Source organism: Pongo abelii, chromosome 13 (genome assembly GCF_028885655.2).
Source record: "Pongo abelii isolate AG06213 chromosome 13, NHGRI_mPonAbe1-v2.0_pri, whole genome shotgun sequence".
Classification (NCBI taxonomy): Eukaryota; Metazoa; Chordata; class Mammalia; order Primates; family Hominidae; genus Pongo; species Pongo abelii.
The window spans coordinates 115,757,670-115,777,853 of NC_071998.2; the positions used below are offsets into that span (position 1 = coordinate 115,757,670).

Sequence of the window (20,184 nt, forward strand, 5' to 3'; positions counted from 1 at the left end):
CTCCACCCGCCTCGGCCTCCCAAAGTGCTGGGATTACAGGTGTGAGCCACTGCGTCCGGCCCTGTGTCTGTCTTTTCTAGCATTTCATGTAAATGGAATCATCTAGTATGTGTTGAGGCCTGGCTTTTGCTCAGGTCCCATTGTTGAGAATCATTCATGTTGTTGCACATGTTTCAATAGCTCATTCCTTTTTCACTGCTGAGTAGTATTGAGGTATATGGATGTACCATGATTTGTTTATCCATTTACCTGTTGACAGAGATTTGACTTGTTTTCAGTTTGGGCTACTATGAATAAGTCTGCTATGAACACTCATATACAAGTCTTTTTGTGGATAAATGATTTCTCTTTACTAGGTAGATTCCTGAAAGTAGACTTGCTGAGTTGTAGGATAAGCATATTTTAACTTCCTAAGAGACTGTCAAATTGTTCCCCAAAGTGGTTGAACCATTTTGACATTCCTACTAGCAGCGTTGGAGAGTTCCAGTTGCTCCACACCTCTGCCAACATCCTTGTCAGTGTTTTTAATGTCATTCATTATAATAGTCATGTATTGATATCTTATTGTGGATTTAAGCTGCAATTCCTTCAAAACCAATGACTCTGGGCATCTCTTTATACACTTATTAAGCATTCATATATCTTCCTTTGTTAAATGCATCTTCAAATCTTTTCCCCAATTTTTAAATTATTTGTTTTATTATTGAGTTGTAAGAATTCTTTATATATTTTGGATACAAGTCCTTTGTTAGAGATATGTCTTGTGAATGATTTCTGCCAGTCTGTGGCTTGCTTTTTGTTTTCTTAACAGTATCTTTGGAAGATAAGTTTTTAATTGTGATGAAGTCCAATTTATCAATTTTTGTCTTGCATAGCTCATGCTTTTTGTATCCTATCTAAGAAAGCTTTGCCAATCCCAAGGTCACAAAGATATTCTCAAAGAAGTTTATCACTTTAGCTTTTACATGTAGGTATATGATTTATTTCAAGTTAAGTTCTATATATTATGAAGTTAAAAAGGTTGAAGTTCATTTTTTTCCATATAGACAACCAGTTCCAACACTATTTGTTGAAAAGATTATTCTTTGCTCCCATTGAATTTTCTTGTCACCTTTGTTGAAATCAATTGTCTGCATATGTGTAAATCTATTTCTGGGCTGTGTGTTCTGTTCTAGTGATCTATATGCCTATCCCTATGTTAATTTCATACTGTCCGGATTAATGTGCCTGTATAGTAAGCCTTGAAATCAGGTAGTGTATCTTCCAACTTTGTTTTTTTTTAATTTGTTTTTTGTTTTTGAGATGGAGTCTCACTCTGTCACCCAGGCTAGAGTGTAGTGGTGTGATCTTGGCTCACTGCAACCTCCGCCTCCCGGGTTCAAGTGATTTTCCTGCCCCAGCCTACAGTAGCTGAGATTATAGGCACGTGCCACCACGCCCCGTCAATTTTTTGTATTTTTAGTAGAGATGGGGTTTCACCATGTTGGCCAGGCTGGTCTCGAACTCCTGACCTCAAGTGATCCATCTGCCTCAGCCTCCCAAAGTGCTGGGATTACAGGTGTGAGCAACGGTGCCTGGCCTAACTTCATTCTTTTTCTTTTCTTTTTTTGAGACAGGGTCTAATTTTGTTGCCCAGGCTGGAGTACAGTGGTATAAACACGGCTCATTGTAGGTTCCCTGGCTCAAGCAATCCTCCTCCCGCCTCAGCCCCAGCCCCTCAAGTAGCTGGGATTACAGGCGATCTACCATGCCTGGCTAATTTTTTTTTCTCTTTTTGTAGAGACAGGATTTTTCCATGTTGCCCAGGCTGATCTCAAACACCTGAGCTCAAGCAATCCACCTGCCTTGGCCTCTCAAAGTGCTGGGATTACAGGCACAAGCTACCACACCCAGCCTTGTTCTTTTTCAAAATTACTTTGGCTATTCTAGATTCTTTGCATTTCCCTATATATTTTAGAATCAGCTCATAAATGTCTGTAGAAAACCTACTGGTATTTTGATTAGCATCGCATTGACTCTATATATCAATTTGGGAGAACTGGCATCTTTCAATTCATTATCAAGATATAGCTTTCCATTTATTTAGGGTTTTTACATTTTTTTCTCAGTGATATATACCTTTCAGTGTACAGATCTTAGAGATATTTTGTTAAGTATATTCCTAAGTATTACAAAGTTTTGGATATTACCAGAAATGGTATTGTTTTCTTAATTTTAAACTGTTCATTGCTAGTATATAGTAATATAATTGATTTTTGTACAATGATACTATATTCTGCAACCTTGCCAAACTCACTTAGTACTTGCAGTAGCTCTTTTCTGGAATCTCTAGGATTATCTACGTATATGCTCATGTTGTTTGCAAATAAAGGCAGTTTTTGTTTCTCCTTTCCAATCCATGTCTTTCTCTCTTTCTTCCTTTCTTCCTTCCTTCCTTCCTCTCTTTCTTTCTTTCTTTCTTTCTCTCTCCTTCCTTCCTTCCTGCCTCCCTTCCTTCTTCCTTCCTTCCTTTCCTCCCTTTTCTTCCTTTCTTTTCTTTCTTTTTCTTCCTCTGTTGCACCAGCTAGGATCTCTGGATCGATGTTGAATTGGAGTGGTGAGGCCAGGCAACCTTGTCTCATTCTTTATCTTAGAAGGAAGGCATCCAGACTTTCACCATTAAGTGTGATGTTTGGGCTTTTTGTAGATGTCCATCAAATCAAGTTCCCTTCTCTTCCCGGTTTGCTGAGAATTTTTATCGTGAATGGCCTTTGAATTTTGTCAAATGTTTCTTGCATGTTGATATGATCATATGGTTTTCTCATTTATTTCATTAATCTAGTAAATTGCACTGACTGATTTTCAAGTGTTAAACCAACCTTGGATTCCTGAGATCAGTGTAATTTGGTTATGGTGTATTATCTTTTAAATATATTACTGGATTCAATTAGCTAGTATTTTGTTGACGATTTTTGTGTTTATGTTCATGAATAATGTGTTCTGTAGTTTCTTGTACTGTCTTCCTCTGGTTTGGGTGTCAGATTAATGCTGACCTCATAAAATGGGTTGGGAAGAGTTCTGTCCTCCTCTGTGAATGTTTGATCGGCTTCACCAGTGAATTCCTCTGGACCTCGTGTGTTCTTTGTGGAAAGATTTTTAATTGTGCATTCGGTTTCTTTGATTGATATAGGTTATTTGAGTGTTTTATTTCTTCTTGAGATGGTTTGGTAATTTGCGCCTTTCAAAGAATGTGTCCATTTCATCCCGGTTGTCAAATTTCTATCACAGAGTTGCTTATAATATTTCCTTTTCACATCTGTAGGCTCTACAGTGATGTTTTCTTTTTCATTCTTGGCCAGTCTAGCTAGAACTTTACCAATTTTGCTTATATTTTTATTTTTATTATTTATTTATTTTTGAGGCAGTCTCTCCCTCTGTCGCCCAGGCTGGAGTGCAGTGGCATCATCACAGCTCACTGCGACCTCGACCTCCTGGGATCAAGCAGTCCTTCCAGCTCACCCTCCCAAGTAGGTGGTACTACAGGTCCATACCACCACGCCTGGCTAATTTTATTTTGTATTTTTCAGAGATAGGATCTCACTTTGTTGTCCAGGCTGGTCTCAAACTCCTGGGCCCAAGTGATCCTCCTGCCTCAGCCTCCCAAAGTGAGCCTCCACGCCCAGCCTTGTTTAATATTCTAAAGGACGAATTTTTGAGACTATATTTATATATTAATAATTTAAAATATGTTAAAATAAAACTAAATAAAAGTGATGTGTTACTCATTGTGACAAATTCAGAAAATATAGAAAAGGATGAAGACAAAATTGTATTACTCAGAGATAACTGCTATGAACATTTTGGTGCATTTTACTTAAGCTGTTTTCTGGGCACATAACGCTATATATATTTCTTTCCTTTTGCAAAATGAAAGCCCTTGCTCTTTCAGCGGAGCCATGCAAAGCATGGCGCTGCGTAATCTTGAGCAGGTTAACCCTCCTCTCTGAGCCTCAGTTTCCTCATCTGAAATTGCATGAATTTATAGCTGTCTCTTAGGTTACTATGAAGATCAGCTACAATAAAGGACATGAAAGTGCTTGGCAAGACACAAAGGGAGGTATCATTACCATCACCCTCCCCAGTCAGGACAGATGGCCCAAGTCCCAAGCTCAGGCTACCTTCCCTACCTAGACTGGGGCTCGTACCACTGGCCACCTGATGTGTCTTCACTGCTTAATGACATGTTATAAAATCTATATTTTTGTCATTGTTTAATTACAAAAGAACTAACACATTCATGATAACACATTCAAACCCAGACCTAACCAGAACTGTTAGGTTCACTGCGTGTTTGCTCCCACACATGCTGTGTGTGTACGTGTGTGTGTGTTTTCACAAGTATGCAGACCTTAATTTTTCACATAAATGGGCTTATATCATGCCCAATGTTGTGAATTCTTCCTTTACTGAACAACGTATCACAGAGATCTTTCCACATCAGTAGCCAGAGGCCTGTGTGTTCATCTTACCAGAGACAGTGTCCCAAGGAGAGGAGAGGCGCAGTTGCTTAACCGCTCCCTGGTGATGGCTGCTTAGCTCGTTCTCAGTTTTTCCACCTTCCACACCATGCTGGAATGAGAGCCTGCACTCTCCTCCCTCTGCCTCCCCTCTGCCCCTTCACCCACGACTCATGGTCGGCAATCCCCTGGTCCCTAAAATGCAGAGTCCTCGGCGTCCCTCCATTCCTTCTGGTCTCTCTCCTTTCCCATCCACACTCACACCTGCCCCGTGCCCCTCAATCCACGCTCATGCACCTGCCCTGTCCCTGTCTCCTGCCTCCAGACCTTCCGTCATAAGCTGGTGGAGCCTGTCTGTGCTTTCTGGAACTACAGTATCAGGTGAGTTTCCATTTCCAGGTTCTTTTTTTTTTTTTTTGAGATGGAGTCTTGCTCTGTCGCCTAGGCTGGAGTGCAGTAGCGCAATCTCGGCTCAATACAACCTCCATCTCCCGGGTTCAAGCGATTCTCCTGCCTCAGCCTCCCAAGTAGCTGGGATTACAGGCGCCCACCATCACGCCCAACTAATTTTTGTATTTTTAGTAGAGACAGGGTTTTGTCATGATGGCCAGGCTGGTCTCGAACTCCTGACCTCAGGTGATCCACCCACTCAGCCTCCCAAAGTACTAGGATTACAGGTGTGAGCCACCGAACTCAGCCTTTAAGATGATTTTTTTAAAAATATGTCCACTCTGCTTGGGGATGAGGCAAGACTAACACATGGTTTTGACCTCTGTTCACCATCTGCCTTTCGGAGTGACTCCAGGATCCTCCCAGCTCTAGGACAAGCTGAGGGAGGAGGATGTATTACCCAGGGGGTAGTGAGCTCCCTGTCATAGGAGTATGTGAAGGAGGAAGCACTCACTCTGTGAGGTGCCTAGGAAGAGACTCATCTGTCAAATGGGCGTTGAACTTGATCTATCTGAGACCAGGGCCCTTGGACTCTTGAAGGAGCAGAGCAGGCTCCAGGGATTATCCTGGCTCCCTACCCTGGATCTTTAGCTGAGGTAGGGAACCTTGGTCCCAGTGGCTCAGTAATTAATTAAGTTGATAAATGGCAATCACTGGGATCAGCCCTGCCCTCCTACCATCCTAAGAATGTCAAGCACATTTTATAGGTGAAAAACTGAGACCCAGGAAGGGGTGGTGACTCGCCAAGGTCACGTAGCTGGTTAGAGGCAGGGCAGTGACGGGCCCCAGGCTTTGGGGAGAGCCTTTCCCCTGCTTGTTCCTGGCCCCTCACCCACTTGTCCACCTTATCTCAAGAGCCCCCTGTTCCCTCCCCATTCCCCAAGCCCATATACAGGGGCTGCCTGGGCCACCACAGGCTGCTCCGTGGCTGCCCTGTACCCGGACTCCACCGCCTGCTTCTGCAACCACAGCACCAGCTTTGCCATCCTGCTGCAAATCTATGAAGTACAGGTGAGTGCACGGTGGGAGGGGCGTGTCAGGAGCGGGGTTCTTAGCTGGAGGTGAAGAGAAGAGCCAATAGGTAGCCAGAAGAAGCCTCTGAGGGGTGCCAGCTTTCATAGATTGTGGGGGACAGGGCTGCGCACAGTAGTTCATGCCTGTTGTCCCAGCACTTTGGGTGGCTGATCACTTGAGCCCAGGAGTTCAAGACCAGCCTGGGCAACATGGCAAAACCCCGTCTCTACAAAAAATGCAAAAATTAGCCGAGCATGGTAGCTCGCACCTATAGTCCCAACTACTCAGGAGGCTGAGGCAGGAGGATTGCTTGAGCCCAGGAAGTTGAGGCTGCAGTGAGCCAAGATCACACCACTGCACTCCAGCCTGGGTGAGAGAGCAAAACCCTGTCTAAAAATAAATGAGTAAATAATAAATTGTAAAAAAAATTGTTGGGGGAAAACTCTACGAGGACGTCAGGAGGGGTTGGACTCACTGGAGCTGGAAAGGGCCCCGGAGTGGTTACTTGCTGAGAAGTCAGGTGAGATGGGACCTGAGCCTCAGGAACGCTGGGGTCACTTGACGTGTTAAGGGGCACACTACAAAAACATGTTACCAAATGCATTCTTCCAATAAAGTCAGGGCCAGGCACGGTGGCTCCCACCTGTAATCCGACCACTTTGGGAGGCCAAGGCAGGCGGATCATTTGAGGTCAGGAGTTGGAGACCAGCCTGGCCAACATGGTGAAACCCCATCTCTACTAAAAATACAAAAATTAGCCGGGCATGGTGGCCCGTGCCTGTGGTCCCAGCTACTCGGGAGGCTGAGGCACAAGAATCACTTGAACCCAGGAGGCGGAGGTTGCAGTGAGCTGAGATTGTGCCACTTGCACTGCAGCCTGGGTGACAGGTTGTCTCAAAGCAAAAAAAAAAAAAAAAAAAAAAAGTCAGAGCGTGGACAGTTTTCCACATCATGAACAATCCATCCGCAGCCCCATTCTGATGATACTCCATGGTCCCCGGGATCCCTCCCCGTGGGCACGTCAGTCAGCGCTCTTAGTAGCTGTCCAGTTGGTGGAATCCGGGCCAGTTGGGGTCAGTCTAGGGAGAGCCAGCAGGAGAGGACATGCTCACGCCTGCTTATTAAATGCCTACTGCGTGCAGGCCTGGGTCCTGCTGGCTGCTGCTGCACTGCGGAGGTGAATGTGGCTCGGGGGGCGTTAGAGTCACTAGGCGGGGAGAGGTCTGGCCTGGGTCGGGTCTGGGTGGTGCCAGGGGGGTTTCTCTGTCCCTCCACACAGAGAGGCCCTGAGGAGGAGTCGCTGCTGAAGACTCTGTCATTTGTGGGCTGTGGCGTGTCCTTCTGCGCCCTCACCACCACCTTCTTGCTCTTCCTGGTGGCCGGGTGAGGAGAGTTCACCACTGTAGCCTGGTGGCCTGGGCCCTCCCGCCTCGCTCAGGCCTCCATGTCCCCATCGGTCGGGTGTCCATCCTTGGTCCCAGCAGAACCTTGGTCTGAGCCTCTCCTTAGGATGTGCCGGGTCCCCTGTGGAGCTGCTCTCCTTCCCTCCATCTGCCCAGGCACGGGGATCGGGCAGGACAGGGCCCTACGGGGTGTGGGGACCGGCAGTGGTGTTCTTGTTAACTGACTCCTCTGTCCCCTCCAGGGTCCCCAAGTCAGAGCAAACCACAGTCCACAAGAACCTCAGCTTCTCCCTGGCCTCTGCCGAGGGCTTCCTCATGACCAGCGAGTGGGCCAAGGCCAATGAGGTGGGCAGCCAGTGGGTGGGCTGGAAGCCCGGGGAAGCCTGGGAAAGTGCCTGTGGGCTTTTCTAGGGTGACCCCCTCCCCCCAACCATTTTCACGTGGCTCCACTTCACTGGGGAGGAGCAGGGCCCCGGGAGGAAAGGCCCCAAATGGTGGAGCGGGGCCCAGGCTGCTGCCCAGAGGCCTCACCCACTGACACTTCTTTGGGTTGGCAAGGCCAGGCTGGGCATGGGCCGTGGGGCTGGCCTGCACCTGCGTCTGACCTCGGACCTGGGTGGGGATCCCCACCCTCCCACAGGTGACATGTGTGGCTGTCACAGTCGCAGCGCACTTCCTCTTTCTGGTGGCATTCTCCTGGATGCTGGTGGAGGGGCTGCTGCTGTGGAGGAAGGTGGTAGCTGTGAGCATGCACCCGGGCCCGGGCATGTGGCTCTACCATGCCACAGGCTGGGGTGAGGCCTGCTCTGCGCCTGCACTCTCTTCTCCTCAGCTGTACCTTGCACTGCTGACCCTGCCATCTAACATGGCCCCACACCCAGCACTCAGCACCCAGCACCACTCGGCATCCGGCATTTAGCATCACCCAGCACCCAGCACCACCCAGCCAGCCCCATCTCTGACATGACCTCAATTTCCTCATTTCTATTAACCTCCAATTTACCCATCCCCATTCTTCAGAATCCTTCTCCACCTCACAGCCTCCCCTCTCCATCCGCAGTGCTATCTCCCCAAATCTGTAGCCAGCCAGTTGCCCAGCCTCCATCTCCAGAGACTCCCAGCTGTAGCCTCCAAAGCAGCCTCAGCTCTCGACTCCCAAACTGCTGGGGCTCCAATACCACCCCAACAGTATCAGAGCCCCCAGCCCTGCTCCTTGGACCTCCCCAGTGCCCCCAGTACAACCTCCAGTAGGGGACAGCTGCAGCTTGGGGGGCGGATCCTGGGTCCTGGAGAGGAAAAAGCAGGTGACCCGGCCTTGAGGCCCCCTTCTCCCTCCCCTAGGCGTGCCTGTGGGCATCGTGGCGGTCACCCTGGCCATGCTCCCCCATGACTACGTGGCCGCCGGACATTGCTGGCTCAATGTGCACACATATGCCATATGGGCCTTCGTGGGGCCTGTGCTCTTCGTGCTGACTGTGAGCTGGGGACCTGCAGGGGAGGGGCGTGTTGGGGATGGGGAAGTCCTCTCACCAACTGACCCCAGGTCTCCAGGCCAACACCTGCATCCTGACCCATGTGGTGATGATCACCGTGTCCAGCGCCCGCCGCCGTGCCCGCATGTCGAGCCCACGGCCCTGCCTGCAGCAGCAGATCTGGACCCAGATATGGTGAGGCCCCAGAACGGGGAGCCAGGAGGAAGCAGGGAGTTCCGAGTCAGCCAGCGCCAGGCGTGAGGCTCACTGGGCGAGAGCACGTGTGAGTCTGTGTCCAGAGCGTGGCCGTGTGGCCATGCCCAAGTCTGTATTGAGTATGTGGGTACACACGTGTCCCTGCATCTGTGTCACACATGCTCGGGCATGTCAACATGTGTCAACATGCACCCGTGCGTGTCACATGTGGGGATGGTCACTGATCCGTGTGAGGGAGCTGTGGACACCGGCCACTGTTCGAGGGGTGCACTCTCTGCGGAAGGTACTGATAGGCTGCAGGAGACACAGTAGGGGAGACCCTCAAATCAGGGTTAGCCCCAGAAGTTCAGGGTTAGCTCCAGAAGTTCAGGTTCAGGGTAAGGACCTGGGTCCCCAAAGACCCCCATCGCCCTCTAGGGTCACACTCTGGGAGAGAGGGAGACCCCACCGGCCTTTCCCAGCCCTGCTTCCTTGCTGGCTTTCCCCTTCCCCACCCATCCTCCACCAAGCACAGGGCAGCCCAAGCTGGGAGGGGGTCCCCGAAAAGCCAGGGAACCCCAGGGCCCTTGGAGAGGGAGAAGGGAGTCCTTCTGACCCCATCCCTGCTGGTCTCACTGCTCAGGCCTCAGCGCCCCCTCTGGACAGCTACCACCCCATTCCTTCCAGCCAGGTTGGGGGCTGGGACCCCATCTCCCGAGTGCCGCTACCCTACTTCATGCCACCTCTGTCACTGGGTGGGGGGAGGGCAACAAAGTCCAGTCAAAGGTTCTGGCTCCCGCTAAGTCCTGCTGAGCCGTGGTCCCGGCCCTCAGCTCCCACCCCGCTCCAGGCACTTACAGGTGCTGCTATCCCTGGAACCCTGCTGGGAGCTCCCCAGGCCTCCCAACCCCCATCAGCCCTGCCTGCCCTCCTACAGGGCTACGGTGAAGCCCATGCTGGTCCTGCTGCCCGTCCTGGGCCTGACCTGGCTGGTGGGCATCCTGGTACACCTGAGCCCCGCCTGGGCCTACGCTGCCGTGGGCCTCAACTCCATCCAGGTACCTCCAGCCCCAACCTTCTGGGACTAGGCCCTGACGTGCATGAAAGCTCAGAGGGGACAACTGGGGTGTCAGGGCCTGGTGGGGGGAGTGAGGTCTCCATCATGGGAGACATTCAACAGCAACTGGGACATCCCATCTAAGAAGGGGTTTTGAGGGTGGGAGTGGGAACAGGCAACCTCCAATCAACCAGCAGTTCATGCAGGAGGCTCATGGGGCCCCTCTGCCAGCTAGGGAGGCTGAGGCCCAGAAAGAGGGTGTTAAGGCTCACTGTGCTTGGACACTCAGGGTCTGGCAGAAATTCCAGCCCCTTGACTGGTGCCAGAGCCACTTAGTTCTTGCCAGGAAGCTGGGGAGGGGACACAGGGCATCAGTCACCTCCCCCTTGGGGTCTGCGGCCTGCTGGGATAGCAGTTTAGAAGAGGGTTTGGTGAGGAGGCCAGTTCATGAGGCCACAGGAAAGGGCCCTGGCTTCCCGGGTCTCTTGGGGTCTGTGTCCTGGAACCACAGGGAGGGGCCCAACTAGGTCCCTCTCGGGGGATTGGCAGGTCTGTGGGAGACCAGAACATTAACTGAAGTGACAGCCAGGGGGCTGGGTGCTGGGAGTCAGGGAGGACCACCGAGGCCCTTCCTGGCCCCTCGCTTTCCCTCGACCTCCCTGGACCATCCCCCCAGGCACCTCTCCCCGTCACCTGTACCTCCTGCTCCCTGCTTGCCCAGCCCGGGTCCCTCTCAGGGCCAAAAGGTGGGTGGGCGAGGGCCCACGCTAGACTGAGCCAGGCTCAGGAAGTCAGGTGCAAACTCCACCCAGGGTCCATGTGCCCTCCAAGCTGGGGACCCTCCATCTTTTCCTTGAAGAAGGAGACCCAAGGTGGTAACAGCCACTCACAGTGCCTGGGTGCTCCCTCTGAGCCCCAGGCCAGGCTCCTACTTTTATCTCCCAGCAAGCCTTGTAAGTGGGGAAACTGAGACCTCATGAGGTCACTTGCCCGAGGCTCCCCAGGAGGCAGCAGCAGTGAGGGCACCACTCCAGAGTCTGCGTTCTCAGCCACAGGGCATCCAGCTATGACCGCAGATGGGTCCTGGCTGGTCCCTGGGAGCGCGCTTGGACCCAGTTACTCTTTCACCCCTGTGCTCTTCACAGCTCGCCCAGTGTGTGCCAGGCACTGTGCCAGGTGCCGGGCCACAGCAGCAAAAGAGGCAGCAAAAAGCCCCTGTATTTGTGGAGCTGCCCTTGGTAGAGCAGACAGACCATGGCCACGATGAAGAAATGAAGTGTTCAGTGAGGGGACGAGGCAGGAAGCCCTCTTCCAAGCCCCACGCCCCCCAGGGCTTCATGGCTGGGTTCAGTCTGGCTGGGCCCCTGGCGAGGCTTCTCCACCTGTCACACGGTGGAGCAGGCAGTGGCATCTTGTTGCCATGGCGATTCCTCCAGCTCTTTGCCAGGTGCCCCTCTCCACATCATGGGGGGTTGGATCCCTGATGCTCTCCATCCTCACCCATGCCCCTCAGGTGGGCAGAGACACTGCCATGGGGCAATGCCACCGTCGCACTCTCTCGGATCCCTCCCTTCAGTTCTCATTCTTTCCTCTCTCTGTGTCCCAATCTTGGTCTCTGAATCTTCTCTGGTTCTGTCTCTCAGGCTCCCCCTCTGTCACTGTCCCCATCTCCCTGTACCCTTCTCACCCTCTGGCCGTGGATGTTTTTTCTGGCACTGACACCACCTGGCTCTTCCTGGTCGTGTCTTCATGTTTCTCCATTTCTCTCCTTAGTCTCTCTGACACTAGTTTGGTTTTTTTGTTTGTTTGTTGATTTGTTTGTTTGTTTTTGGAGATGGAGTCTCGTTCCGTCACCCAGGCTGGAGTGCAGTGGCACGATCTCGGCTCACTGCAACCTCTGACTCCCGGGTTCAAGCGATTCTCCTGCCTCAGCCTCCCGAGTAGCTGGGATTACAGGCACCCACCACCAAGCCCGGATAATTTTCTTATTTTTAGTGGAGACGGGGTCTCCACATGTTGCCCAGGCTGGTCTTGGACTCCTAACCTCAAGTGGTCCTCCCGCCTCGGCCTCCCAAAGTGCTGGGATTACAAGCATGAGCCACCGCGCCCAGCCCTCTGACACCAGTCTTTTTATCTCTGCCTCTCCATCTCCCTGTGCATGATGCTCTCTTGCCCCTGCCTAAGGCAGCCTCAGATTACCCTTAGGATGGTCACCCGGTGAAGGCAAGGAGAGGCTGCCTTAGGCAGGAGCTCAAAAGGCAGGAGTGGGGTCTGGGCCCTGCCGCTGACAGTCACATGACCCTCTTAGGCTCAGAGCCCTGTTCTCTCAGTCAGTCCCTCTCCCCAGCCCGGCCTTTCCCTTCACCTCTCCTTTGGTCTCTCCCTGTCTCTCTGGGTGCACCAAGGTCTCTCTGTGTCTTCCCCTCGCACTCCACCTCCATCCCTGTCCCTCTCTCACTCTCCGTCAGTCTTGGGCATGAGCTAGGTACATCCCACTCTTAGGAGGGTGAACAAGTGACCAGGGAGGAAGCCTGGGACTCAGGGATGAGATTCTGCCCAACCTCATTCACTCTCTGAGAGTAATTTGTGTCCTTCTGGCCTCTGTGCCAGGTTGTGTGAAGGGAGAGCAAAGCCTCACTTCTATAACCAGCTGTCGCTCACACTTGCCCTGGTGGACAGAGCCTTGTTGTGAGGCCTGGAGAAGTGGCACCAGGCCTCCGTTTCTACATCTAACTGAAGGGGATCAGATTCCCACCCTCCTCACGGGATCATCGTGGAGTTCGGCTGACGTAACATTTGCCAAGGCTACGCACAAACCCTGGCACGTGCCAGGAGCCCCACGAGTGTGAGCTCATTTGTTTTGTTCAGTTGTTCAACACGCACTCCCCTAGCACCTCCCCGTGCCAGGGCTGGCCTGCACGCTGGGGGCCGTGGAGATGCCCAGGGCCAAAGAATTCTGTGACATTCTCAGCCTGAGGGAGAGACAGACATCAAAACCACACAACCACAGTGTGTCATGACTGAGGTCGAGAGACAAGGGACCTTGGTCAAGGCAGTGTGGGGACAGAGCAACAACTCATCGGAGGTGGAATGGGCCACCTGGAGAGGGTCACTCTCAGCCAAGACCTGATGGCTGTATGGAGAGGGGAAAAGAATGTTTTAAGCCGGGGGAGGGGGGCGTGGTGGGATCAGATGGTGGGGAGACATGGACATGAGGGGTAAGGCTGGCGAGAAATGGGGCAGGAGTGAGTGTGGGGGGCAGACAGAGCGGGGTCCTCAAAGCTGTTGTAAAGAGCTCAGACTTGGCCAGGTGCGGTGGCTCACGCCTGTAATCCCAGCACTTTGGGAGGCCGAGGCGGGTGGATTACCTGAGGTCAGGAGTTGGAGACCAGCCTGACCAACGTGGTGAAACCCGGTCTCTACTAAATACAAAAAATTAGCTGGGCGTGGTGGCACATGCCTGTAGTCCCAGCTACTTGGGAGGCTGAGGCAGGAGAATCGCTTGAACCCAGGAGGTGGAGGTTGCAGTGAGCCAAAATTGTGCCATTGCACTCCAGCCCGGGCAAGAAGAGCGAAAACTCTGTCTCAAGAAAAAAAAAAAAAAAAAGCTCAGATTTTGTCCCAGGGGTAGTTGGGAGCCATGCAGGGCGTCAGGCAGGTGCTAGTGTTCTTGGGTTGGCATTTGGAAAGATGCCTTTGGGTGGTGAGGAGTGGGTAGAAGGAAATGGGATGGAGAAGGCAGTGTGGAGGCTACAGAGAAAGAACAGGCTGGGCCTGGGGACCTGGGAGGCTTTGGGGTCAGTCTTGGAGAATGGGGGTGGTGGTATCATCTCAGTTGGTGCCTGGGCACCAGGGGGACCAGTCAGGCTCTTGGGCTCCACCTTTCAGCCCTGGGAGGCTGGAAGGCCCCAAGGAATTCCAGGCCCCCACCTGTGTCCTCCGGTCTGGGCCACAGCACAGAAGCAGCTGCCTGTGACACTGCCTAGGAGGGATCCCAAGACAGCCTCATGGCTGGGCCACACTGGAGCTTAGGACCCATTCCTCTGCCCCCACCCCCAGCTCCTGGTCCCTCTGCATCAAATGGGGAGAATGAATCCACCCCCGCCACAGACCTGCTGTTAGGGTCAAGTGAGAGCCCAAATGTGATGGTGCAGGGAGGGTGGTGAGGCCCTCTTGGTCCCACGGTGTGGGGAGAGGGAGCCAGCTCCTCCCCAGCCACTGTGTGAATCCCTCACAAGCAGCACCTCCCATCCCCTCAGAAGCCAAGTCCTGGCCTCATCTCCCCTTTCCAGATGAAGAGACAGAGGCTCAGGGAGGTGAAGGCCACTCAGCTAGAGGCACAGTGAGAAGGCACTCACAGGCTGTTGTCCCAGGACCTGACTTGGCCTTGGAGCCTCAGGAAGATGTGCCCCTCCCAACCCCACCGCATAGCATGGTGAGGTGGTGAGGATGGGACAGGCCCAGGGTGGGGCACAGAGGACTGGAGTCAGAGAGGCTGCCTGGTGAGCAGAGGCTGAAGGCTGGGGTTGCATTGGGCAAAGCCCCTTCTAGTCCCCTGGCCTGCTAAACGCCACAGCTACCCCTCCGCAGGCGGGCACGAGGGCAGGGCCGACTTCATGCCCATCAGCCTGTCTCTGGGTATCTCTGCGAGTGTCTCTGCCACTGGGGGGCGCCGGGACCCCAGGCAAGGCCAGGCTGTGGGGGATGGGGTAGGGGGCTCTGGGCTGAGGCACTCGCTGGGTCTGTCCTCAGGGGCTGTACATCTTCCTGGTTTATGCTGCCTGCAATGAGGAGGTGAGTCTGGGGTGCCGGCTGCAGGGAGGGGGGTCCAAGGGAGTAGGGAGGGTCCCCGGCCTGACCTCCAAGCATTCCCCCAGTTGCGGAGCGCCCTGCAGAGGATGGCTGAGAAGAAGGTAGCCAAGGTGCTCAGGGCACTGGGGGTGTGGGTGGGGGCGGGAGGCCCCCAGAGCCAGGTCCCAGCCCCCACATCCTCTCCATTCAGTCCCCTGCCAGCCCTGCCAGCTGGGGGACCAGCCTGAGGCTCCCAGGTCCCTGGAAGGCAGCCCGAGGGAGCCCCATAGCCTTGGCTCCACCCCGGAGACACGTGGCTCTCAGAGGTACTCGCAACACCCAGGTGGGAGTGCCGCCCAGTGCCTCAGTTTCCCCAGCACTCAGGCAGAGCTGGGAGGACAAGAGCAGATCCTTTTAGCCCATCTGAAAAAAGGAAACCAGGGCCCAGGAAACTCTGCAGCCCTGTGGCTTGAGCAATGTCCTGTCACTCATTCCCCACTGCCAGGAAACCCGGGCTCCTGGGGCCTGGCCCACGCATGGGGCTTGTCCAGGGTGACCTTCCCTGGGGCTCCATGCCAAAGGGTTTGGGGGACTCCTGGAGATGGTGAGTAAATGGGGTTGGGGCTCTGAGGCAGGGCATGGGTTGAACGACTTCGAGGCCACGCCGGGGGTTCCAATCCTAGCTCCCAGACACCTCCTGTGTGCCCCTGGGCAAGTTTCCTTCCCTCTCTGGGCCTCATAACTAATCTGTGAGGTAAACCTTGGAGTGGATTCTTAGCGTATTTGATCCTGAGGGCCCCACTCCCAGGATGGGGGAGCAGAGAGAGGGCTTCCTGCCTTCGTCTCTCAAAAGTTTGCATTTTCCTCACTAGGGACCTATGGCCCTAGAACCCCCTCAGCTTTCTCCTCCATTGCAAACCCGGAGAGACAGGTGAGGCTGGGACAGGGTGGGCCGCACAGGGCTCTGCCAGGGGGCTGGCAAGGCCAGCAGGCAGGGTCAGGAAGCCACAGGGCCTGGGTAGGGCCGGGGTGAGGGCTTCCCGGGGATCTGTTTCTCTGTTCCTGGGCTGAAGGGCCCAGGGAGGGGGAACAGCTGGCCGCAAGCTGGCAGAGGCCCCTATAGCCAAGGGTCCCCAGAGCAAGGGGCAGCAGAAGGAGTGGGGGCCACCCCTGTGACAGCCCCTCTGTCCTCAGGCTGTGGAACTGACAGCATTCAAAGCTTCAGGTACAGTCCCCACCTCACGGGGTCCCCTCTTTCCTTTTTGGGCCTGGACACCGCTAAGCCCCCCTGTACCAGGATGGAAGTGATTTGAAATTAATACACCCAACCTCCCACAATTGCAGAGGCCCTCCCCTCACTCCACAGGTTCCCTGGGAGCACTGGGGGCCTGGCGGGGACCAGGCAGTACCCCTTGGGAGGGTTTCGTTAGAGAGTAGGTCGTGGAACCCTATTCTGAGTGGGCGCTGCCAAGGAGCACAGCCTGCCTCCCTCTGTCCTCCCCCTCTTTCTGCCCCCTAAGCCCAGCACCCCCCCTCACCCTCTGAGGGCCCCGGCCCGATGCCCTAGGATCCAGAGCCTTCCAAACCCGCTGAGGGAGAAGTGCTTTCCTCCAAGGCTGCGGGTCACCAGCCGGACAGCTGATGGGGGGAGCATGAGGGGGCCTGAGCAGTGGCAGGGTGGGTACTGTGGGAGGGTGAGGACACCCCAGGCCTGGCTCAGGGAGAGGACTGAAGCCTGGGGAGCTCAGCTGGGCCCAGGGGAGCCATGGGGACCGTGCCCGCTGGCCGTCTCCCTGAGGGGGCACTCCTTCCATCTGAAACCCACACGCCCCAGCCTCTGCCAGGTGACTGTTTCCAGCGAAGGCAAGAGCCCTGTTCACCAGGCCCCTCCCAGGGGCAGGCTCAGTGCTCAGCCCAGGCACCCACTGATTCTGATTCAGAGAGGGGGAGGGGGAGGTGCCTTTATCCACCCATTGCGCGGATGAGGAAGTTGAGGCACAGAAAGGCGCAGCCGCTAGCCAGAGCCCGCACAGAGCCAGAGCCAGGCCCCCACTGGCGCAGATGGCGGACTGCAGGCACAGCAGTAGCCACGGGGGTGTAAACGTAGAGCCGCGTGAACCCGGGTCGTGGGATCCCAGGCCCCGATCAGCCCCCATCCCCGGCTGGCATCTCGGTCCCGGGGAGTCTCAGCTTCCCTTTCTGCAGAATGGGCTGGAGGCGCCCCCCACAGGCCCTCCCAGGCGCCCCCCGGGGCCAGCGCCCCTCCCCCACCTGCCCCGCCCCCACCCGCGGGCGCTGCGGCTGCAGGAACAAGAGAGCGGCGGCGCCTCTGCGCTCAAGTGACAGCGCCTTTGTCTCCGCTGAATGGGTGCGTTGCTAGGGCCGCTCGTAGCAACAGAGCAGCTTTCACCTGGGCCCCACCCTCCGGACCCCCCACCCGGCCCGGCTCTCCGGACGCCCCCGCTTCCAGCCCCGACCCCATCCCGCGGGCCGCTCAGCGGCCGGAGCTGGAAGCGCGGGGCAGCGGGGGCTGCCGGGCTGTGTCCTTCGCGGGGCCGCCACCGCCCCTCCTGAAAGGCCGCGGAGCCCTCGGGGCATGCGGATGTTCCGAGGATGGAGAAACTGAGACTCACAGCGAGGACCGGCCAAGGTCTCCCCAGGCCTCAGTTCCCAGAGCCCTTCCATCCCCGGGTTCTCCACCAGGATCCTCTGCCAGCCCAGCCCAAGGGCGCACTTTCCCACCAGGTTTCTAGAGAATGGCTGGGAAACTCGTCGCCAAACCCTGCCCAGCTCAGCTCTGCTGGGACCCCAGACCCCAGAACGGCGCAGCGGAAGTCCCTGAGCGCCAACAGCGGCCCCAGCTCCCGTGGCCTCAGCCTCTGGCGTCCCTAAAGGAGTGTGGGCCTCAGCCCCCTGCTCTCCTAGCCCACCGGGTCCCCAGACTCTTTCCCCCAGTCTTTGCCTATCTGTGATCTGCTCCTTCCCCCATGCTCCGAAGTTCCAACGGGCTCTGCGGTGTCTGGTAATAAATAGGACTGTTGGGCTCTCCTGTCCTCTGGGAGTCGTCCTGGCCTGGGCAGAGGGAGGGGACGCCAGGCCCTCTGGGAGGAGGGAGGAAACCAGAGAAGCTGCCACTTGGCTTTGGGACTCCAGGGCCTCAGCCTCATCATCAGGGTAGGCGCAGCCAGCATTTATGAGCGCTTGCTGTATCCCTGGACGGTGCTGAGCCCTTTACCACCTTAGAGTCGTGGGTCCTCACCGCAGTCCTGAGCCGCCATCACTCCTGCTGTGCAGAGGAGGACACAGGCTTATACCACTCAGGCCTGGGGTCTCCCAGGCCCTGTAGCATAGGGGGCAGGGGTGACAGTTGGTGTGAGTGGGGGCCACCCAGGCAGACAGCTCACAGGAAAGTTGTGAGTCTGGACACCTCCAAGTCACGCCATGGGACCAGGACCTGCTGCCACAGTTGTGTGGCTGTGGGCAAGGCCATTCTGAATCTTGGTCTCTTCTCAGTAGAATGGGTTTCAGGGCAGGGAGGGGAGCGAGGATGTGAGGGCTCCGCACCAGGCCTGGTGCCAGGGTGGACCCCAAGGCTGGCGGCAAGGAAATGAGGGCCCAGGCGCTGGGAGTGGGGGCACCCAGGCGGCCAACACTGTCCTGCCGATGCCAGCCTGGCTCGCATCTTGCTGGGGCCAAGTGACAGGTGACACAGCATAGCCAGGACCTCCAAGCAGCTCCCAGGAGGTGGGGCAGGGCTGGGTGAGAAGCAGCCAAGACCCAGTGAGGCACGCACAGCTCCCAGGGGCCTCCGGCTTCCACGCTGGACCCTGCCTGGGTTGAGTCTGGGACAAAATCTGTCCAGGGTGTTGGCCCCACTCACACAGATACAGGGCCCAGGTGCTTCTTGCTGAGGATGGCTGTGTAGCCTCACGATGCCCCATCCGTCTTTTGTTGAATGGGGGACATCATACTCACCCAATGGGCCATGCGAGGGGTCCGCGCAGTCCTGCACTTGGTTCCTGGCACAGCCCTCAGCAAGCACTCAGAAAGTGTCAGCTGTGGCCCGAGACAGATGTTCAGGGCTGTGGGGGCCAGAGCCTGTGGCCCAGAGGAGGTTCAAGGCCTTGAAGGCGCCAGGCTGGGGAGGCAGTCCAGAGAGAAGACAGCATGGCTCCGTGGGGCCAGCAGAGCCCCTGCCCTGTGCTGGGAATGCCGGGCCAAGTGCAGCACTCTATCCTCAGCAGGGACAAGAGGGGCGGGACCCTGAAGGGGCAGCAAGGAGGCAGGCAGGGCACTTGATGGCCCCCCGACCACCTACATCTCAGCATCCTCACCTTCAACGGGCTCCTGTCTCCTCAAAAACCCATCATATGGGCTGTGGGGGAGGGGACAAAGGTGGGACCAAGGGGTCCTTTCCCATCCCCCAGCTCCCTCCATTCCATATCCCTCTTGTCCCCTATACACACCCTCTCTTTACTCTCCAGCCAGAGTAACTTCTCCTAGGTCCCCAAACACTACGGCTGATACCCCTCCATCCTTCTGCTCACACTGTTCCCTCTGCCTGAACTGTCCCCAGCTCCTAACTAGCTGGTGAACTCCTGGGCATCCTTCAAAACCCAATTTGGATGACACCTCTGCTACAAAGTATTCCTGTTCCCCAGACCCCCCATCTCTCCCAGGAGCAGGGTCAATCCCTTCCTCACCTTGTCTGTCTCAGGCATATGCAGTATCACATCAGACTACAGTCCGGTTTAAGACAGTCTCCGCCTACAAGACTGGACATTGCCCAGGGCAGGAACTAGGGCATCTGCAGGTGCCAAGAAGAAGAGGGACACCTTTTTCTTTGCATAAAAGCCACTGCCAAGCTCTGTGCCTAGGGATGCATCATCTGAGAGGGGACACGTTTTTCTAATTTGCACGAAGCATCGGGAGGCCGGGGGTGACCCTGGAGAGGAACCAGTCAAGTTGGTCAAAGTGGATCAGGATGATGGAGCTTTGTGCCGTGGCTGTGCCGCTTTTAGCTGTGTGACCTTGGGCAAGCTGCTTGGGCCCTCTGTGCCTCAGTTTCCCCATCTGTAACCTATGGAAGTGGTTTCAAAGAGCAGTCAGTGTGACCAGATGAGGCGGGAAGCGCTAGGCAGGGGGCCTGGAGAGGAGGAAGCCTCAGATGGTGGCGGTGCTCACTGCCGCCACCACGTGGGGCCGGGGAGGAACCTGTGAGGGACGTGGTGGGGCAGACAGGAAAGGGCAGGGCTCTGAGGGGTCTGGTCTCCCAGGTCTGTGGCTCATGGGCCCTTGGCTAGTGC

General features: G+C 55.3%; 1 protein-coding gene across 1 annotated transcript in view; it reads left to right on the forward strand.

The window, feature by feature from the left end:
* ADGRD2 (adhesion G protein-coupled receptor D2) overlaps nt 1-20,184 on the forward strand; it is a 34,061-nt gene that overhangs the window by 10,060 nt on the left and 3,817 nt on the right. The window contains exons 11-20 of the mRNA XM_054520584.2: nt 5,802-5,957; nt 7,240-7,343; nt 7,606-7,708; nt 8,004-8,157; nt 8,705-8,838; nt 8,915-9,030; nt 9,968-10,088; nt 14,840-14,881; nt 14,965-15,809; nt 16,073-16,103. Coding sequence (XP_054376559.2) covers nt 5,802-5,957; nt 7,240-7,343; nt 7,606-7,708; nt 8,004-8,157; nt 8,705-8,838; nt 8,915-9,030; nt 9,968-10,088; nt 14,840-14,881; nt 14,965-15,126 — 1,092 coding nt within the window. The 3' untranslated portion in view covers nt 15,127-15,809; nt 16,073-16,103. The remainder of the gene's footprint in view (nt 1-5,801; nt 5,958-7,239; nt 7,344-7,605; nt 7,709-8,003; nt 8,158-8,704; nt 8,839-8,914; nt 9,031-9,967; nt 10,089-14,839; nt 14,882-14,964; nt 15,810-16,072; nt 16,104-20,184) is intronic.